Source organism: Ciconia boyciana, chromosome 16 (assembly GCF_034638445.1).
Source record: "Ciconia boyciana chromosome 16, ASM3463844v1, whole genome shotgun sequence".
Lineage (NCBI taxonomy): Eukaryota > Metazoa > Chordata > Aves > Ciconiiformes > Ciconiidae > Ciconia > Ciconia boyciana.
The window spans coordinates 6,996,325-7,015,078 of NC_132949.1; the positions used below are offsets into that span (position 1 = coordinate 6,996,325).

Below are 18,754 nucleotides of genomic sequence, written 5' to 3' on the forward strand. Positions count from 1 at the left end.
TTCATCTTCACTAGTTCTAGAACAAACATTCATGGTAGTTTAATCGGTATAGTTTCCAAAAGTTAGCTAAAAAAATACAGTAGATAATAAAGTCAGAAATGTAAAATAGATGGAATTATTTGAAATTCCTTTAAGGAAAGGACCATTCTCTTCACTGTTTTCTCTTGTGCTATCTAGCCAGTTTTTCTTGAGCTTTGTGTGTGAAAGTCAGTGATCAGTCTGTGCTGCATCAGTTAGTGGATGCTTTTGGAATACAAAGATGTAGGAATGTTTGAACAGAGCCAACAGCTCTGTTGAGGTTTTATTCCCTCTTTGTGTGAACTCTGGATTCCCTTGGTAGGGGTACCATTTCCTCCCTTCTGTATCTGCTTGCTGAAGTATGAATCACTATCCAGCAGCTGAACTTCACCAATTCAAAAGGCAATTGGGTAAATTGTGTAGCGTGGTTTTTTTTTTTTCCTTGGACCTAACACCTTAATATGTTGGGTTTGTTGCCTTGTATTACTATGGGTAAGTGTACATGTTTTATTCCTTTAGAGGCATCTGTTAGTTGACTATATTTCTGAATAATTTTGTCAGAATATCAAATATTAATTATCGGTTATTTTGGAATTTACTAAAAAAGGATGAAAACTGGAAGTAATTGATAGGCAGGTTTTGAAAGTGCTGAATTTTGTTTCTAAGGCTTGCAAATTCCATGTGGGGATGTCACTATAGGATGCAAGCTTTTCACTTACGCTGATATACATAAATGTGTGTTTTCCTCCCTGACCCCACAAATAAAAATCTTATCTTGCCAGGAAGTTCCAAAAGTAAAAATTTAGAAGTTACAATTCTTGGTAATCTTATGCTAAGTACAAATGAGAGAATGTGTGTCTATATGCAGGTCTCTCTTGTATTTTTTTTTTTTAAATAACCTTAAAATTCAGTTTCACTTCCTTCTCAAAAAGAGGTGCTAGCAGTACAATGAATTGATGCTTCAAAAAGCTTAAATTTGCTTCATTCTTGACAAGTTTTGGTTTCCTGAGCTAACAGATAAGTCCTCTTTAAATGTCATAGACTTGTCTAGGAGCCTTGCTGTCATCTCCAATTCCCAAACAAAACCCTAAAAGAACTTTTTATCAAAACTTACCATTCTGCCTTCATTTTGCACATAGCAGCCTCTGTGTCATCTTGATTTCCGTGTCCCCCCTGCCCCCAGAGACTCCTCTAACTCTGTATGCTAGAAAATACTGGCCTAAACAGAACAATTTGTTTTCATATCTGCAGTGAGATTGTTCACTGTTGTGTGCTATTGAAGTCATAGTTAAGATGTCTGGCTGCTGGTATGGCTCTGGTCATGAATGAGGAGTGAAATGTGAATGAAAGGAGACGAGGTCTAGAAAAGGGCTATTAGTATTATCAGGTAGTAGTCTCTAGTTGTATCAAACACAGTCTAGCCTGCCCTCGAACACAGTGCCTGATGCAGCCCTATCAGAGTAATGACCATAATCTTGAGTCTATACTCAAGCCATACTTGTGGTTCTTCATACAGTGTCACTGTAATGTAAACTGTTGCCAGGAATCAGCTTCTAAGAAGGAGCTATTTACTGATGTTCCACAGTTGATTCAACATCTAACCAGACAAGTAGTCACTGCGGTTCAAGGTCTCATTCCCAATGTCATCCAGGACTTACAGTTCAGACTGGAAAGTGTGTAAAAACACTTCACAGTTTCAGTGAAGTGCTTGCAAAGACTATACTTTGATATCAGTTAAATCCATGTTCTGCATCAATGCTTCAATGTCCACTTTTTAAGAAGATGTTTTAAGATATCATGCACATTTTGAGCAATTAAAAATTTATAACAGCTTTGGGAAGATTCAGCAGTTCATTGTGCAGCTAGAAGGATTACTGATATGGGAATGCTGCCTGTTGTCTAGAAGACTTAACAGAAAAGCACCTTAAAGTCGTGGCTGTAATTATCAACTGAGACCAAACATTAGGATTAAAAATAAGGGCATGTTTTATGTAGCTATAACCTCCTTAATGGAAGTGAAACAGCCATAGTCTAAAGATGAATTTGGCAGTACTGGCTTAAAGTATTCTTTCCATTCCTGTTTCTTTGCATATGCATATTCTTCAGTAAAACACAGTGATTTTGGTGTTTGTTCTTTAGTTTATACGCCTAACTCTTCTAATAATACTTTAATTTGTGTTAATCTTTTAATGGTAATGTTCAATTTTAGGATGAGCTCTCTGATGTTAGCCAAGCAGGCTCAAAATCTACTACTCCAGCATCCACAGCTGCCTCAGATGTACCTGTACTGCCTGCTGAAACTCCTCAAAAAGAAGATGTTGAAGGGCTTGCAAAGGACACAGATATGCCAAATGAGAAGCTGGACGTAAGCAAGAATATTGAAGTACAGGTAGTTCAAGAGACAAGAAATGTGTCCACTGGTGAGCTGCTTTAACTTTTTACGTATACGGTTACTATGGACCTCATATTTAATCCATTATGAAATATCTTAATTGTTGTGCCACAAATGAGAAGTAGGGTTTTTTACTCAATATTTTTAGGAGTACAGAGTATTGGTAAGAGATAGAAGTCTGTTGTTTATTGGTGGCTTTAGTCCTTATTTTTCTAGAATCAGAATTATTTATGACATTTCCTTGTAAACAGCAGAAGTGGCACTCATCTAGACACGAAAAGTCATGAGATGATAGGCATCTGCTTGGTTTCAATTGCAGAAATAGTGGAAAACAACTACTGTTGGATGACTTAAGTTAAATTCAGGAGAGACTTAGAAATTCCAGTGTCTGCCCTAGAGTATCAAAATCCATAGGTCTTCTCATTTAATTACCTTGATAAGTCTTTGAACAGAAGTCTACTAATTTGGTGATCAATTAATAACAACTGCATGTAGATAATGTCATCTGTCACAGTGATTTTTGTTTTATGGAGACATACTACTTGTTTTTTCCTAGGTGGAACTGAAAATGAAGAAAAATCTGAAGTTCAGGCAATCATTGAGTCAACTCCAGAGTTGGATATGGATAAAGATCTCAGTGGATATAAGGGTTCCAGGTAAGTTGTGTGTTGCGATTTGAGTAGTAATACTAATTTTAGAAGGTACCAGACTTTGGTTTTGAACTTGTGACTTGTTTAGAAATTTTACTGGACTGAGATAATGCATTATATAATGAATCTCCTACTTCTGACCTTACTTCCCCAAATTCCTCAGGAATTGTTAAGTACAACAGCAGTTCTTCGTTCTGTTGCTATACTTGATGAATGTTCAGGGTATTTCATATTACAGCAGACTTTAGAATGCTTAAAAATTCTTTCCATATTTCAAGCAAAGGGTCTATACCAAAAGGCCTTTTCTCCGTAGATCAAGGTTTCAAGGTACTAGCAGTTTCCAAGCTGTGCCTTGTATTTTCACCCATATCTTTAAAATCTGGAGTGATGACTGACTTTACAGCATTTATTTATCAAATTCTGATGGTGGAATCCCAGTGTTGGCAGAATGCTTTTGCCTGAGTTCTGCTTCTTTGCAGTCTTTTGCTTGTGAAGGATAACATTTCTTTCAGAAGCTCTAAAGCCCTGTAAAAAATAAACAAGTGCTGTTTAGTAGTGGAGCAAGTGCCTGATCTTCTAGGCAAGCCCTGAACAATTTAGGGTCTAGCCACAAGTCCTTCAAACATGTGTCTGTGTGTTTCATTCTTGTGATGAGATGGAAAAAATGATCTTATATAGTGAACAGTAATGGCATAAGACCTTTATGTGAAAGAAGCCCCCTTTCTGGCCAGAGGAATATTTTGATCTCTATTTGGTTCTCTTGTGTTCTTGTTATATTAAATGACTTGCAGTTTGGCTGAGCTGTCTGTTCTTTAAGCGTTTGGGCTGATTAAGTCCTGATGGGGCTAAATTTCTATATGCCAAAACTTGATATACATTAATTTATTAAAATCCTGACCAGCTCAAAATCAGCAGCTACCTCAAGTTTAGAATCTTGATGCCAAAGTAGTATTTGAAAATAGAATCTAGGACTCTAAGCCAACTGAAAGCTTCTGAAAATTTTACTTCTGTTTTTTTGGAGGTAACAAATGAACTACTGTTAAAATCACAGAGAAAACTTTCTTCAATGTGGGAATGTTTTCTTTCTGCTTTTTTATGTCTTGTTTTAATTCTTTGAATAGCACTCCTACCAAAGGCATAGAGAACAAAGCATTTGACCGTAATACAGAGTCACTCTTTGAAGAGCTGTCATCTGCTGGTTCTGGCCTAATTGGAGATGTGGATGAAGGTGCAGATTTACTGGGTAAGAAAGGTTATTTAAAGAGGGATTTTCCTTGTTAGTGGAGTGCTTAATTATCCTTGCTGGATTTACTGTTAGGGTTCATTTGCATTAAAATCTTTTGAGTATCATCCTTAGGTGGTTATTGGAATGCAAAAACAGGAGAAGGTGTTTGTTCTTTCAGTGTAACAATATCAGCCTTAATCTTTTGGGGCACTTCTTACGCTGTTCTCTATTTCAGTTTTCTCTACATGTTCTCTGACACAAAGATTTGTGTCTTGAGCAAGGATTTTTATCTTGAGCTAGTTTTAGGTAGTTTAATTCAGATTGTGCCCAATCTGTAATGGCCTGGCTTTATTACCTCTCTATGGAATTTAACTTGTAAGAGAGAATTGCAGCAGAATGCAATGGTGATAATTTGAGAATTTCATTAATTGAAAGGGAGGGGGAACCCACATTTCTTTTCCCCCTAAGCAGCTTGCTGCTATTTGTGTGCTGACTGAACAAAATGTAAGTTTTGGGAATATGAGTTGATGAGGAGCAAAAAGGTTGTTAAAACAAGGATCTTTCTATAAACAACAAGATATTTTTGGCCATATCAGTGTTCAGGCCTCATTTTGAAATAATGAAAGCTGGTACTATGGAATGTATAAAATGCAGATGCAACTCTTGTGTGTGTTAGAAATGGGCTGTATACAGAAAATCGGCAGTTTGTTTGCTTCTGTCGTCTTACCTAGCAAAAATACAGATTGTTAGTAGTATTATTTAGAACTGTTGTGTGTGCAGTCTGGATTTCTGGTTGTTCATTGTTACACCAGAAACTTATTTTACATCGAGTAGGTGACATTTCTGCCAAGTATTACTTACTAGGAGTAATGGGCCTATCTCCAGTCTGAGAGATGGTTTTTCTTTGTTGTCACTCTCTGCTGCTTTGAATCCTGAGCAGTGAGGACCACCACATCCTTGCTGGAACATACTCCATCCAAAACTCTTGCACTCTGTCACAGGGACAACTAATGACACATTCTGCATGCAAAAATATAGATACGGGAGAAGTATTAACATATAGCAACTTCCATCCCTTAGCTACATGACAGATGTTTAAAGAAACCAAATTACTGTCAGGATTTCCTGATAGTAAATGCTTTGTTTTCCATGGGCAAAAATATACTTCTTAGTTTAATGTATCAAAAGTTTGTCACTGACTTCGTTACCATTTTCCATAAAACTACTGCTAGAAACACCAGTGTGTGCAAAATGAACACATTGTTATAACTGCATTTGTTATGCAGAATGTGTTTGGTCTAAAAGTTTTACTATATAATCGTGATTTCACTTTGAGCACAACCATAGTCCAAATTACTCTGTATTACTTAAAAGCCACATCTGCATCCAGGATAGTTAGTGGTTTCAAGCATTTGGATCTGTTCTAAGTGAGCATTAAATTTTAGTTTGGAGTTCTGTAAAAGTAGTTAATTGGGATTCTCTAATCTGTTTTCTCTTGGGCTGCATACCCAGGGGAATATTCTGGTGTGTATGCTTCTTTTTTAAAAAAAATTCTTTGAAATCTGTTGCTTCTACAAGTTAGGTGTTCTTGGCTGCTGCTCTCATAAAATACATTCTCTGCATTTTTTCCCTGCTTGGTAACTTTTTTTTTGCCTTTGCACTCTTGGCTTTCTAGCTTTTGTTCTTGCATTATAAAGGATCCTGAAACCTGTTGGAAGTGATCCTAGGTACTTTTATCTGTGAATACTGAAAACATTTAAAAAGCAATAGCCACTTGAATAAAACCTCTTGATGACTGTAGTGTAGGGGATTTCTCCAGATATTGATAAAGTAACAATGGCTGATCTAAGTTCCTTCACTATTAAGTGTCATTTACTTTTAATCCAAAACCCAGGGAGAGAAATTCCAAAAGAGGGAACTTTGACTTGCATGTCTATTTTTAGATACTTCTTTTAATGGTTATCCAAATATCTTTTAAGTCTTCTGTTACCAAAGTTGTGTAGAAGATTGTGTTCATAGAGTATTTTAAAAGGCCTCCACCATTAAGATAGCTTTTTCATTTGTTGTGTTAATCTTGAATTAGCATAATTTCTGTCATTATCAGTGTGGTAATTATTTTGCTGTGCAAGATGCAAAATAATTACTTTCTGCTTGAAAGTTTATCTTTTTGAAGTCCTCCAAATTATATTATTTTAGGCATACAAACAATAGGGTGAGAAATTATTTTCCAGAAATTTAAATAATATTGAAATAGTTACATGAAGAGTTAAGTTTGCTTTTTTCCATAGTAGCATATTAATTTGAAACTTTTAGTGAATGGCTTAGTATTTCTTCCACGTACTGTGCTTCTAAATTATTTCTCAGAAAATGATAGACTTTTATTAAGTTACTGACTTTTATAAAAGGTCTAACCAGTAGAAATGGTTGTGACAAACTTAACTTTTTTAACCTCCGTCTTTCGTATAAATCCTGCTTCTAATCACATTACATTCCACTTCAAATTTTTGGTGATGGCTTTGTTTTAATTCACTCTTACTTCATAAGTCTAAGTATTTTATTGCTCTTCACTCATACTACACCTTACATGAAATGTTTCTTGTTCTTGTTTTTGCTCTACATGGAATGCATGGGCTTTAAAGACCATAATTTCTTTGGTAAGGTATCATTTGCTCTGGGGAAATCTGCAGGGCTTTCGCAATCTGAGCTTTATAATTCAGCATGTCTTGTGTCTATAACTGATAACTTTTGTTTCTAACATAGTATAAAAGACAGTTGAGCATTTTAAACTTAACTTTTTGTGGACTAATACTTCCCCAGTAATGCCATGTTTGGTTTTTGACTTAGTGGTACTGTAACCTCTTCAAAATGTATGGAATAGGTGGAGGTAGCACTAGCCTGTGGCTAGCCAAGGTTACCTTTAGGCTTTAATTGAAGGCAGATTGGGAAGAAGGTGGAGGGGAAAGCTAATTGTAGAAGGTAGGTCCTGAAACTTCAGATAGCTCACAGTTTTTCTGGCAAGCTTTTCATACTTAAAATTCAGCTCATTTTAGATAATGGCAAAACATAGGTTTTGTAAAAACATCCATTTTATCTCCTAATTTCATGTGTTTGTTTCCTTTGCAAAGGAATGGGTCGTGAGGTTGAAAACCTTATTTTGGAAAACACTCAGCTGTTGGAGACAAAGTAAGTGAGAACGTGTATGTAAGAAATACTGACCTCTGTTATTTTGTAGTATCTTCATACACAGAAAGTTGAAATTATACAAATGTGCTTTCAGTTCTAAGAGTAGTGGTGGTATAAGTGTTTTGAATTTGTAGGTATATTTGGCTAAATATATACAGCTTAGTTGGTATTCTTCTAGAAATTAAGGACCTTAGAAGCAAAAGCTGCTTTTATCCTTGTAAGGCTACAAGAAATGCAGTGCGATGTCCCAATGAGATCAACTCCCTGCCTTTTCTGTTAGAAACACAGCTGTAACTGCAGAAGCTAATCTATTGGAGCACTGTTGAGGAATTCAGCCTCTAAGCAAGCTGTTCTGATTTATCAGTACTTTTTTCTAGTACAGAGGTGTGAATGCATTTGAGATTTGGGGGGAGAGGGTTTGACCTGTTTTAGAAAGCTGTATCTTTTTACAGCAGCTCTATGTAAGAAATTTGTAGGTCTTAAAATTCAAGAATAAAATCAGGCTGAAGCTAAACTATGAGACCATAGTCATCCTTGTAATGGTGTATTTAAATGTTTGTGTAGAAATGCACTGAATGTAGTGAAGAATGATTTGATAGCAAAGGTGGATGAATTGACCTGTGAGAAGGATGTACTACAAGGTGAATTAGAGGCTGTAAAACAAGCAAAACAAAAGCTTGAAGAGAAGAACAAGGAACTGGAAGAAGAGCTGAGAAAGTAAGTTTAATTCCATGGTTGTGAAAAAGAAAGGGGAAAAACCCCCAAACCCTGTGGTATCTAATGGAGGCTATTTTTTATTTTATATTTAGAGCTCGTGCAGAAGCAGAGGAAGCAAGACAGAAAGCTAAAGAGGATGATGATGTAGGTGTATGTGTGTGTGTGTATTTTTGTATGTCTAATCCACAATGGGACATTAGAAGCTCACGTGTTCAGTTAAACTGATCATGTCTAGTTATCTTTCTTTCCTCTCTGCCCGTTATAGTGTGTCACATTCTCTTTAAAGAACTGGTTTTTATTCAGATTATCCTGCATACAAAGGATGGGAGGAGAGGAAGGTAAAATTGCATTAGTTTTACAAAGCCCCAAATGATTTGGAATCTGGAATTGTGCCCTAAACTGACTCTTATCAGAAGGCAAAGGCTGACTCTGCAAGGCCCTACTGTGCTCCTTTGTTTGTCCTATGTTTGCTTTTTTGTGTGTTCAGAGTGATGTCCCCACCGCTCAGCGGAAGCGTTTTACTCGTGTTGAAATGGCCCGTGTTCTGATGGAAAGAAATCAGTATAAAGAGAGGCTGATGGAGCTTCAGGAAGCTGTCCGATGGACTGAGATGATAAGGTAAAAGGCTCTTTTAAAAATCTTTGATAGAGCTGCTTGGATTTTACAAGCTTTTGATTTTTAGCTGCAGAGTGATCTGGTCAGTAGTTTGAGGCCTTAATTGCCCTTCTGCTTGTCCCCCCACGTGCCCATGAATAAGTTTGTTTTAAAGTTATGTGCATATAACTTATCTCCTCAAAATGGGTTCTTGGTGAGACCTCAGTGAAGATGTGTTACTTCATATGATGTGAAATAAGCATCCCTTGAAGAAATGTGTGTATTTTGGTAATCATAAATAACATTAATTTGGTGGGCAGGAAAAATTACTGTGTGTATGTGTGCACATATGCTAAAGCAGTGGGCCCAGTTGTCAGCTGAGATGTCAAAATAGGAATAACATACAGTCTTCAGATTGAGTGTAATCCATTTGTAAGGACCTGGATTGTTTGGGGAAAACCTGCCATTTTAAAACTGTGTGAGGTTTGTTAAATATAAGCAGTAAAGCTGGTGGTCTGGTCTAATTTGCATCCTGAATATTGAGCTGTCTGGAAGGTACGGTTTTAAAATCAAGAGTCTTCTGCCTCAGAGCTCAGCCCGTTCTCGTCGCACCGCCCAAGCCGTGCCTGTGTCCAGCGGTCGCAGCGTCATTTGGTGCCGCCTGCCGGTCAGGTGTCACGGTGGCATCGAACTTCTCGTGTCCTCCAAACCTGTGAGCCATTTCGACTCTGAGTCTGTGAGAAGAAAAATACATATTGCCAAGCAGACGTGGCTTGCTTTTCTATAGCTATTTTTCCTGTAGGAATCCTCTCCTGTCTCCGTTAATGCATCTGTGGCTTCAGGAACGATCACTTTATCATTTATTTACTAATGTGTTGAAGAATAAGAGATTTTAAAATAAAAGGCAATGGTTAAAATATTAAAAAACAGGAGGCAGAAGAATTTAAAATCACTTGCTGCTTTCCTCTAGCTGTTTCCATTGCAAAGCGTTACACAGATTTGTCTCTTCTGTCTGAAAAGCACTCACCAGTTGTGTTTGTGATACAAATGAATGTGGATGATGTTTATTATGTAACTTCAGTTCATCTAGTGAGAGTTTCAATATTGTGCTCTGATCAGAAAAGAAGCGGCAAAGTGAAGAAACAGGCTTTGATACTTTCGATATGTTATCCTGGTTTTTTAAGTAAGTTACACTGTTCCATTCCTTTCCTTTTTTTAATTAATGCTTACTCAGTAAACTTGGAATTCATTTCTTGCAGAGCATCAAGAGAAAATCCAGCCATGCAGGAAAAGAAGAGATCAAGCATTTGGCAGTTGTAAGTATTGAAACACAACTCACTGGCAAAAATAAATAAAAGACCCTAACCAATTAGCTGGCACATTTTTGTATGTTAGCTAATTATCTTTTGGCAGATGAAGATGTCTTAACTCTTCTTCTCTTGTTACCTAGCATGCCAGCTCGGTAAGACTGTTCTTGAAGACAAAATGTATCGTAAGCTGCATCACGTAGTGAATGGCTGTGCACTTTGTGAAGTTAAATGCCAAAGTGCTGTAATTTTTTTCTAGCTGAATATGCACCAGGACTCTTGTTCTGAACATTTTTGTGGATCCTTTTTTATGATGGAAAATAGAAACCTGAATAGCTCGTGTGGATTGCATTTATTTCAGCTTCCTTTTCCTGTATGAAATACAGCTTACTGATTGTTAAATTTTCCATTCTAACTTCAAGCTCTTTAAATCTAAAACAGTGTTATTCACAACAAGATATTTGCCAAATAGTCCTTTTGATGTTGTGGTTTGCTGATAGCTATTCTATCTTTTAGCCTAGACAATGGTGGGGTTTAAGTGCTCTGTGCATGAACTAATATGCTTCATAAAAATGTCTTCCAGGTGTGATGTTGTCATCCTAATTTTGTTGGTTCCCTGTAGATCTTCAAGATGAAGATCCCATTAAATTTGATAAGCGAATGGGATAATAATTCTTCAAGAATTTTTCTTACTGACATGACCTTCTGTGCATTGAGAGTGGTGCTGTGTATGTGGTGGCTGCTGCTACGTTGGGCTCCAGTTTCTTAGTCTAACTGGCTTGAGCAGGCTAGCATATGCAGTGTTTTGCCTGCATAGTCAAATTTGGATGTATCTTACAAATCTCAATGCTCATCTTTCTTTTTTTTTTTCTTCTTCTTCTAGTTTTAGCAGGCTCTTCAGTTCATCTAGCAATACAGCTAAGAAACCAGAACCTCCTGTCAATGTTAAATACAATGCTCCAACCTCGCATATTACTCCATCAGTCAAGAAAAGAAGCAGCACCTTATCTCAATTACCTAGTGACAAATCTAAAGCCTTTGAATTCCTCAGTGAAGAGTAAGTCATTTTGGTTTTATAATACTAGATATGCTCCATCAAGTATTTACTCTTTTAATCCTCTGAGATAAATAGCATTACTGCTAAGCAAAGTATAATGTTCTCCTGAAGTGAATGTTGATACAGAAGAAATCAACATAGTGCAGACTGAAATGCACAGCAGTGGATGAGTATTCTGGTAGTACTCTGGTAGTAGTATTCTGTTTGGCAAGTATCACTGCCTTTCATAAAAGTGCATTTAGGTAGAGGAGGCAGCATGTGGTATGCTTTTATACACAAGTGTTGTAGCTAAGTAGTAACTGTACAGATACTTTCACTTTAAGTCCAATAGAAAAACAGAACAACATGAGTCAGGCTAACCGGGATCTGTAACTTTTTTTTTTTTCCCTCCTGTGCTTTTTGGCAATGTATCCTTTTGGTTTACGACTTTTAAAGCTTCTAGTAAAGGTACATAACCCACGTTAACTTTCTTTAAGGATACTGACAGTTGACTTCCTAGTTTTGCCTGTCTTTCACAGGTCCCTTAGAAATAGCTCACAGGAAACCTGGTGTTCTATAGGTGATGGGTGAAAAGCTAGTGATCTCTTTGGTAACCCAGTGCTTCCACAGAAATCTTGTCTATTGAGTTTAATAGCAACTCCCATTACACAAAGAATTCTAAAGAGCATAAATAACAGGTTCTTTAATAATGATTCTTCCCTAGAACTGAAGCCAGTTTAGCCTCACGCAGAGAGCAGAAAAGAGAGCAGTATCGCCAAGTGAAAGCACATGTTCAGAAAGAGGATGGTAGAGTGCAAGCATTTGGCTGGAGTCTACCTCAGAAGTACAAACAGGTATCATGCTTATGTCTTCAAATGTAGTGGTAACAACTCCATATTTTGTGAAATTTGAACAGAGTATAATTTCACAGCTTGTGTTTGAGTGATTCCAGCATTTTTTTGTTGAACTTTTGCAGTTAAAAGAGTCTTTCTAAGGAAAACCACAATGCAAAACTCTTAATCATGTTTCACAAAATCTGATGAACTGATTCCAAAGACTGTAAACCTCTTTTAAAGGGGAAAGCTTTTCTGGTTTGTTTTTTTGCCTAGGTGGCAAATGGCGGCCAGGCTGACAATAAGATGAAGAACTTGCCTGTACCTGTTTACCTGAGACCTTTAGATGAGAAGGATACCTCTATGAAGGTAGGATATTTACAGCGATGATATAGAGAATTGGAGACAACCTATAGCTTGAATATTTTTATTTTAGACCCAGTTATTTTCTTCTTGAAATAAAGTTGTTTCTTTTTAAAGCATAGGTGAATCAGAATTTAAGCTTCAGTAGAAATGTACATGACTCTAATCCTAATGGATTCCTTAAAATGGACTGCAGATATGTAATAATTTTGATATAACTTAGCATATTTAACAATGGTGTGTTTTTAGTTTAACATTTAAGGCAACTATTTATTTTTCTTTCAAGCTGTGGTGTGCTGTAGGGGTAAACCTGTCAGGAGGGAAAACACGAGATGGTGGGTCTGTGGTTGGTGCTAGTGTATTCTACAATGATGTGACTGGTGTGGACGCAGATGGCAACAAGCAGCAAACAGGATCTCAAAGTAGCCTAGATAAACTAGATCAAGAGCTCAAGGTAAGATCACAGGAAGGCATGTTGAATACTTTATGTAGTTAAACATCTTTAGTATATCTGTAGATTAATAATATATTTTGTAATCAGGTTTACTGGTAATGAATAGATTTTTCTTGGGTAGTCATCTACCCAAGATAGTTGGGTTATTGAATCCATCTACAAAAATACTGTGATTCTTTTGTGTGCCAGCTTGTTGGCAAATCTGAGGAGCAAATCAATTTTACATCAAAATGATGCACTGCTTATACCAGTGCTGCCTGCTTTAAAAAATATTTGTGACAGAATTGTTCATGTTCTGACTGCCACTTAAAAAAAGGGGGTTTAGGTGTCTGTGCCATCGTTTAAAAATGTGTTAGTCTTCATGTTTTCATGAATAATCAGTGCTTGGAATTCATATTAAGGGCATAGAAACAAAGGCTTAATTTTGACATGCTTTGGGACATCATATCTGTGGTGATGCTGAGTATGGTAGCTGATATGTAAATAGTATTCTTATGTAGCTTTATACTTGTCTAACTGTATAATTGTGCAGTATAATTATTTTCTATAGTTTTCTACACAAGTAAGAAATATGAGGGGTTTTTATATTCCAAATACACAGAGAACAAGTAAATACATGTAATTCTACAATGGCATTGAAGATATTTAACTCACATTTATGTATATTTCTGTAGTTGATAATGTAAGAACATACTAGATCAAAGGCAATAGTTCTATTCTTGTCCACCTTCCTGTTGGTGTTCACTTCTGTTCTGCCTTTATTCTCCTTCAGGACCAGCAGAAGGAGCTGAAACATCAGGAAGAATTATCCAGTCTAGTTTGGATCTGTACTAGCACACATTCTGCTACAAAAGTTATCATTATTGATGCTAATCAACCAGGAAATATTCTGGACAGTTTCATTGTTTGCAATTCTCATGTGCTTTGTATTGCTAGTGTGCCAGGTAAAGACTTGGGATGTTTTAGCTCCTGCTTTTTAAACTGTATCTTACTCAGATTTTCTTACACAACGAAACACCAAAGATTTGTTAATTAGTGTGATAAAATGTTACTGTACCACAGCAATAAAAAGTGTTTAGTTGGAGGGAAAACTATTGGATTTCTACTCTACTGTTCCACTCTTCAGTTGGCTCTTGACCTAAATTAACTCAAAGGTAAAGAGACATTAGTAACCAGGAACAAGTATTTTGTCTGCTGTATTATAAATTGTGAAATAGTGCCAATGTTTTATGGAACTCTGAACTTCACAAAAGAAAAATATGTTGGCTTTTTAGACCTCTTCAGCTTCTTGAAGATAAGTAGCAAGTCTTGGAGCTTCCTCTAGAGGGAATCCTTGTTACATTGAGAGTGTATGTGGAGAGTGTACTGAGGGAAGTTTAATAGGAAAGTATTATGATTCTGGAGAAGAAATAATTGTGCTTTTGGGTTTCTTGGCTCACACTTTTAGAAGTCTGTAGCACTAGTTCCAGTGAAGTAGTTTTGTTTAATAAGCTCAGAAGAAATCTCGTTCCAGTGAAGTCTGAGGTCTTGCTCCATTGAAACTATGTATAACTTGTAAAATCAAACCAGCGTAAAATATAGTAAAATACGATGAAAATTTCAAGAAACCAAGAATAATATTTTAAGTCTTAAAAGTATTTGAGAAGGTCGTATGAAAGAAAAGCAGCTTTTCTTCCAGAACAAAGGACCTATTGCAGTTAAATTCTTCATAAAGAAGTAGATAAGGTATCCCTGCATATATGCACTGTTATGAAATCTTATTTTCATGGAAAATTTATTTGAAGTAGAAATAAACTAGTTGGAAAACTCTGCAGATTGAAATATAGCATATGACGTTCAGATGTGCAGCATGCGTAGGTTCTGCTTTTGCTTTTTGAGCTTTGTGACAGCATCTTTAACATCTGCTGATCGTGTTAAAATAAGCTTGTAGATAGGTACCTGCACATTAAATCTCAATTGATGGAGAGTTCATTCAGTTTGAAAGCTTAGTTTGTTATTAGATAGAAAAGTGACTTCCCTTTTTGCCCACAAGAAACATGTGAGTTTAATCTTTCAGGGGCAAGGGAAACAGACTATCCTGCAGGAGAAGAAGCGTCTCAAGAAGCAGATCCCAGTCAAGTGGACAAGTCATCGCTGTGTGGAAGTATGACTAGCAACAGCTCTGCAGAAACCGATAGCTTGCTAGGAGGAATAACAGTGGTTGGCTGTACTGCAGAGGGTATCACAGGAGCACCTGTAACTCATGATGTAAATGGTGGCTCACCAATGACAGATAAACAGTCAGGTATGAAAATCTTAAAAGTATTGCAGGGATGGCCAAACACCATTAGGTGTAACTGAGAAATGAATGCTACAAGTATTTAATGTAATAGCTTGTCTGTAAGTGGTGATAACATAAAACAAGTACTCTGTGGGAAATGGGCTATAAGTCTGACATATTTGCACTGTATAATTGTAGCTGAAAACTTTGTGGAGGTGATATTAAATGGGTATAGACAATTGCATCTTTCAAGTATTTTTGAGAAAACTCTATCTTGTCGATGACCTGAAGAGAGCTTTTAAGTTATTCAGTATTTGAAATGCAGACCTTGCTGACAGATGCTGGAGAGAATGTGGATATATGCCTTAAATCTTGTGAAGTCTTAATAGAGATTTAAGTGAAGCTGTTTACTTTATAGGCATTCTTAATATTTTTTGTCATATACCTTTCAGAGCTGTATGGTGATATGATTGTTAATGGATATGTGGTTACTGGACTTGAACATCGTTTATTTTCATATGGCATATAATACTGTTGCCGTAATTGTGGTTTTTAATTGATTGGATTTCACTGCTATTCTAGTTAATCAATGAAAGGGCAATCTGTGCCATCAGTCACTGGGTTGATAATTAAAGTGCATTTGACACTTGTTGATACCCAAACTTTAGTAGGTCGCACTGTTTCTGATTATTTTTTTTTTTGTTTGGTTGGGGGTTTTTTTAGATGACATGTAAAATCTGGATTGTGACTGGTTATTACAGCTATTCACTTAAGTTTGAAGTATCAAGTTCTGGCTGTTTTAAACAATTGAGAATTCTCTTGCAGTTGTTAAGTTTTTCAAATTTTTTGTTCCGTAGATATTGCAACTGAAAGTAATTCAGTGGATGAGAACATTCCAACAGCAGAGGAGGCAACAGAAGCAACAGAAGTCAATGCAGGGACAGGAGAAGACACAGCTGATATTGCACAAACTGGAGTATACACAGAGCATGTCTTTACAGATCCTCTGGGAGTGCAGAATACAACAGAGGCGTCTCCAGTGTACCAGCCTAGGTACGTAGTCCTCATACCTCTTAAAATGTGTTTAAAAAGAAAAATGTAATGTTTGCAGGAAAACAGCATGGGGGCGAAACGACTACTTTTTTTTTCTTGTTAAGTATGTCGAGGTTTATATAAGTAGTCTTGGTACAAGACACTCTATGCTTTGCTTGCATGAAAGGGTTACCTATGTACAAAGAGTCTTTTGTCTGTGAACTTGTATCCCTTGAGTACAGACACCTCCAGAATGGAGTAGTGAGTGTCTACCAGATTGAGACTAAGTCCTCTCACAAACTTAATGTGAATGGCACTGATCTAGAGATGCCTGTTTAAATTCCTTGTTTTGATGTCAAAATAAATAAGAAATATACTCCTTTTTTCCAATCAACTCGTTGTTCAAATGTATGTTTCTTTTCTCAGAATAGTCAATTTGTGAGTAGTTACAGGAGTGGAGAAGCAGCTTGAAAGTAATGAGTATTTCAAATCTTCAGGAATCTTCACTCTCCACATACAGGCGCAAAAAGTATCATACAGCTTTTTTAAGTGTTTCTCTTAACGTGTGCCTCTGCAACTCTCTTCGGCCGTTCCCCAGAGATATCAGCAATACTGACAGGCTTGAATGGAACTTAAATTTCCTTGTACAAGTAAATGGCCACTTGAAGAAATTCATTGTTATTGAGGTTTTAATCTGTATTGTTGTACTTTCATTCAGTTACTGTTTTTTTTAAACACCTTATGTACTTCAAAAGCCAGTGTAGAAACTAGCAACAATGAAGTAAATACCTAGATTATAATTTCAGTAATCCGTGCACTTTATTCAATGTATTTTAACTGTGTTTTTTTTAGTACTGAGTCAGAGTTATATAAAGACATTGCAGTTTTGCCAAATGAGCAAGATCTAGTGAGAGAAGAAGCACAGAAAATGAGTAGCCTTTTGCCGACAATGTGGCTTGGAGCACAGAATGGATGGTAAGAAAATGCTAATAATCTTGTTAAATTTATTTGGAAAAATTATTTTAAACTTCTTGTGCCTACAGGCCTGATAACTGTCTCAAGTCAAGATTAAGTGCAAGAAGACCTCAAGAGAGCCTGAATTTTGTACGCTTTGCTACATTTAGGCATTATAGAAATCAAAGAAAGTATTGTAGGTGATTAGCAAGCTCTTTTTGGCGGATAATACTTCTATCTGAAGAAAAGTTTTTGGTTGGTTTTTTAATAGTCAAATTGTTATGGTCTGATAATTCCATAACTTTCAATATTTTATTATGCTGGAAAAATATATTACTCTCTTACTGCAGATGAATCTGCAAAGGAGTTGGTAATGTTTTAGGCCTCTGGAAAACTATTCTGCCTGCTCATGTAGTTCTTTTTTTCAGTCTATACAGAGTTTTCAGTGGAAGATGAAAACTAATTTTCCCTTTGATTGTGGATTTCAATTATAGGAGTTTTGCTTGGGTGTTTTTCCTGTCTGGTAGACCTTTCCTAGTGCTTTTAATGCCTCCTGATTTGTCTTTGCAGCCTGTATGTTCATTCGTCAGTGGCCCAGTGGAGGAAATGTGTTCATGCCATTAAACTTAAAGATTCTATTCTCAGTATTGTGTAAGTCCTGAAAGAATGTCATGTAAATCATAATGAACTTTTGTTAAAATACTTGCAAAGTAGTTTTATATCTCCTCCTCAGATATTGGGAATGTCAGTTGCCATAAATGCATGCATATTCTTTGAGGGGCAGTGGAAAACATTTGGGGAGTAAGGAAAATAAAAGGAATCTTGTATCTGTTGGAAATACTATAGCTCAAATGATGAGCTGTAGCTGTATACTTGGTAGCTGTATACTCAAGACAGTTCATAGGTTACCATCTTTGATGTTTTCTTCAGGCATTGTAGCTAGATACATTTTAAGCTTTCTGAACTGGATTTTGATGCCTTGTTACTGTCCCTTCTCTTGAGAGATATTGTAGAAATCAAAACGCTAGGGCTAACATGAATATTAAAAGTATGCTGAAACATGAAATGTTTATACCTTACTTTACACTTGCAGTTTGAGAAATGCAGTCTAACAGGGTATATTCTTGTGCCTCCTTTTTTTTCCCCAGACATGTAAAAGGAATAGTATTAGTTGCACTAGCTGATGGAACACTAGCAATATTTCACCGAGGAGTTGGTAAGCATTCTATTAGATCTTGAAACCAGTGAAATTGTAACAGTATTTAGGAAAGAAACATGCCATTTATAAATAGTGTTTTGAAAATGTATTCACCAATGGCCTTTTTACAGGAAATCTTTCTAGTATTTCAGTTGCAGTTTCAACAGTTTCAAGTACCACTTTCGCACTGTCCCAGTGCATTCCTGGAATTTTTTCTTACTCTAAGAAGGAGGAGAATGGGATATATCTGAGCTAAATAGCAAAAAGCCAATTGATAGAGTCCGCTTCGATCATCATCTGTTTTGCTTTTTCATCATGCTCAATAGTCATGTCTTCTGTTTTGTTATTAGTGTAAATAATTGTCTGTGGCCAAGTCCTTCAATGAGAATTTTGTAAGCATCCTTTCAGAATTTCTGCCCAAACCACTCCTGGACGAGCTCCATTCTTCAGCTTCTAGAACAAGGACCTGGAGGGGAAGGTCCTACTATGAGTAACTGGAACTTATCTGTTGGCTTGTTTCCACAGACTCCCTATTCAT

The 18,754-nt window shown here is 36.5% G+C and overlaps 1 protein-coding gene across 2 annotated transcripts in view; it reads left to right on the forward strand.

Annotated features, from left to right (window-relative positions):
• Positions 1 to 18,754, forward strand: part of SPAG9 (sperm associated antigen 9) — a 68,208-nt gene that overhangs the window by 35,341 nt on the left and 14,113 nt on the right. For both annotated transcript variants that reach the window (XM_072880799.1, XM_072880800.1), the window contains exons 6-23: positions 2,228 to 2,438; positions 2,967 to 3,066; positions 4,182 to 4,303; positions 7,411 to 7,468; positions 8,033 to 8,185; positions 8,278 to 8,329; positions 8,673 to 8,803; positions 10,039 to 10,095; positions 10,970 to 11,143; positions 11,847 to 11,976; positions 12,232 to 12,324; positions 12,605 to 12,772; positions 13,545 to 13,716; positions 14,829 to 15,056; positions 15,890 to 16,085; positions 16,917 to 17,039; positions 17,589 to 17,669; positions 18,167 to 18,234. In XM_072880799.1, coding sequence (XP_072736900.1) covers positions 2,228 to 2,438; positions 2,967 to 3,066; positions 4,182 to 4,303; positions 7,411 to 7,468; positions 8,033 to 8,185; positions 8,278 to 8,329; positions 8,673 to 8,803; positions 10,039 to 10,095; positions 10,970 to 11,143; positions 11,847 to 11,976; positions 12,232 to 12,324; positions 12,605 to 12,772; positions 13,545 to 13,716; positions 14,829 to 15,056; positions 15,890 to 16,085; positions 16,917 to 17,039; positions 17,589 to 17,669; positions 18,167 to 18,234 — 2,317 coding nt within the window. The remainder of the gene's footprint in view (positions 1 to 2,227; positions 2,439 to 2,966; positions 3,067 to 4,181; positions 4,304 to 7,410; positions 7,469 to 8,032; positions 8,186 to 8,277; positions 8,330 to 8,672; positions 8,804 to 10,038; positions 10,096 to 10,969; positions 11,144 to 11,846; positions 11,977 to 12,231; positions 12,325 to 12,604; positions 12,773 to 13,544; positions 13,717 to 14,828; positions 15,057 to 15,889; positions 16,086 to 16,916; positions 17,040 to 17,588; positions 17,670 to 18,166; positions 18,235 to 18,754) is intronic.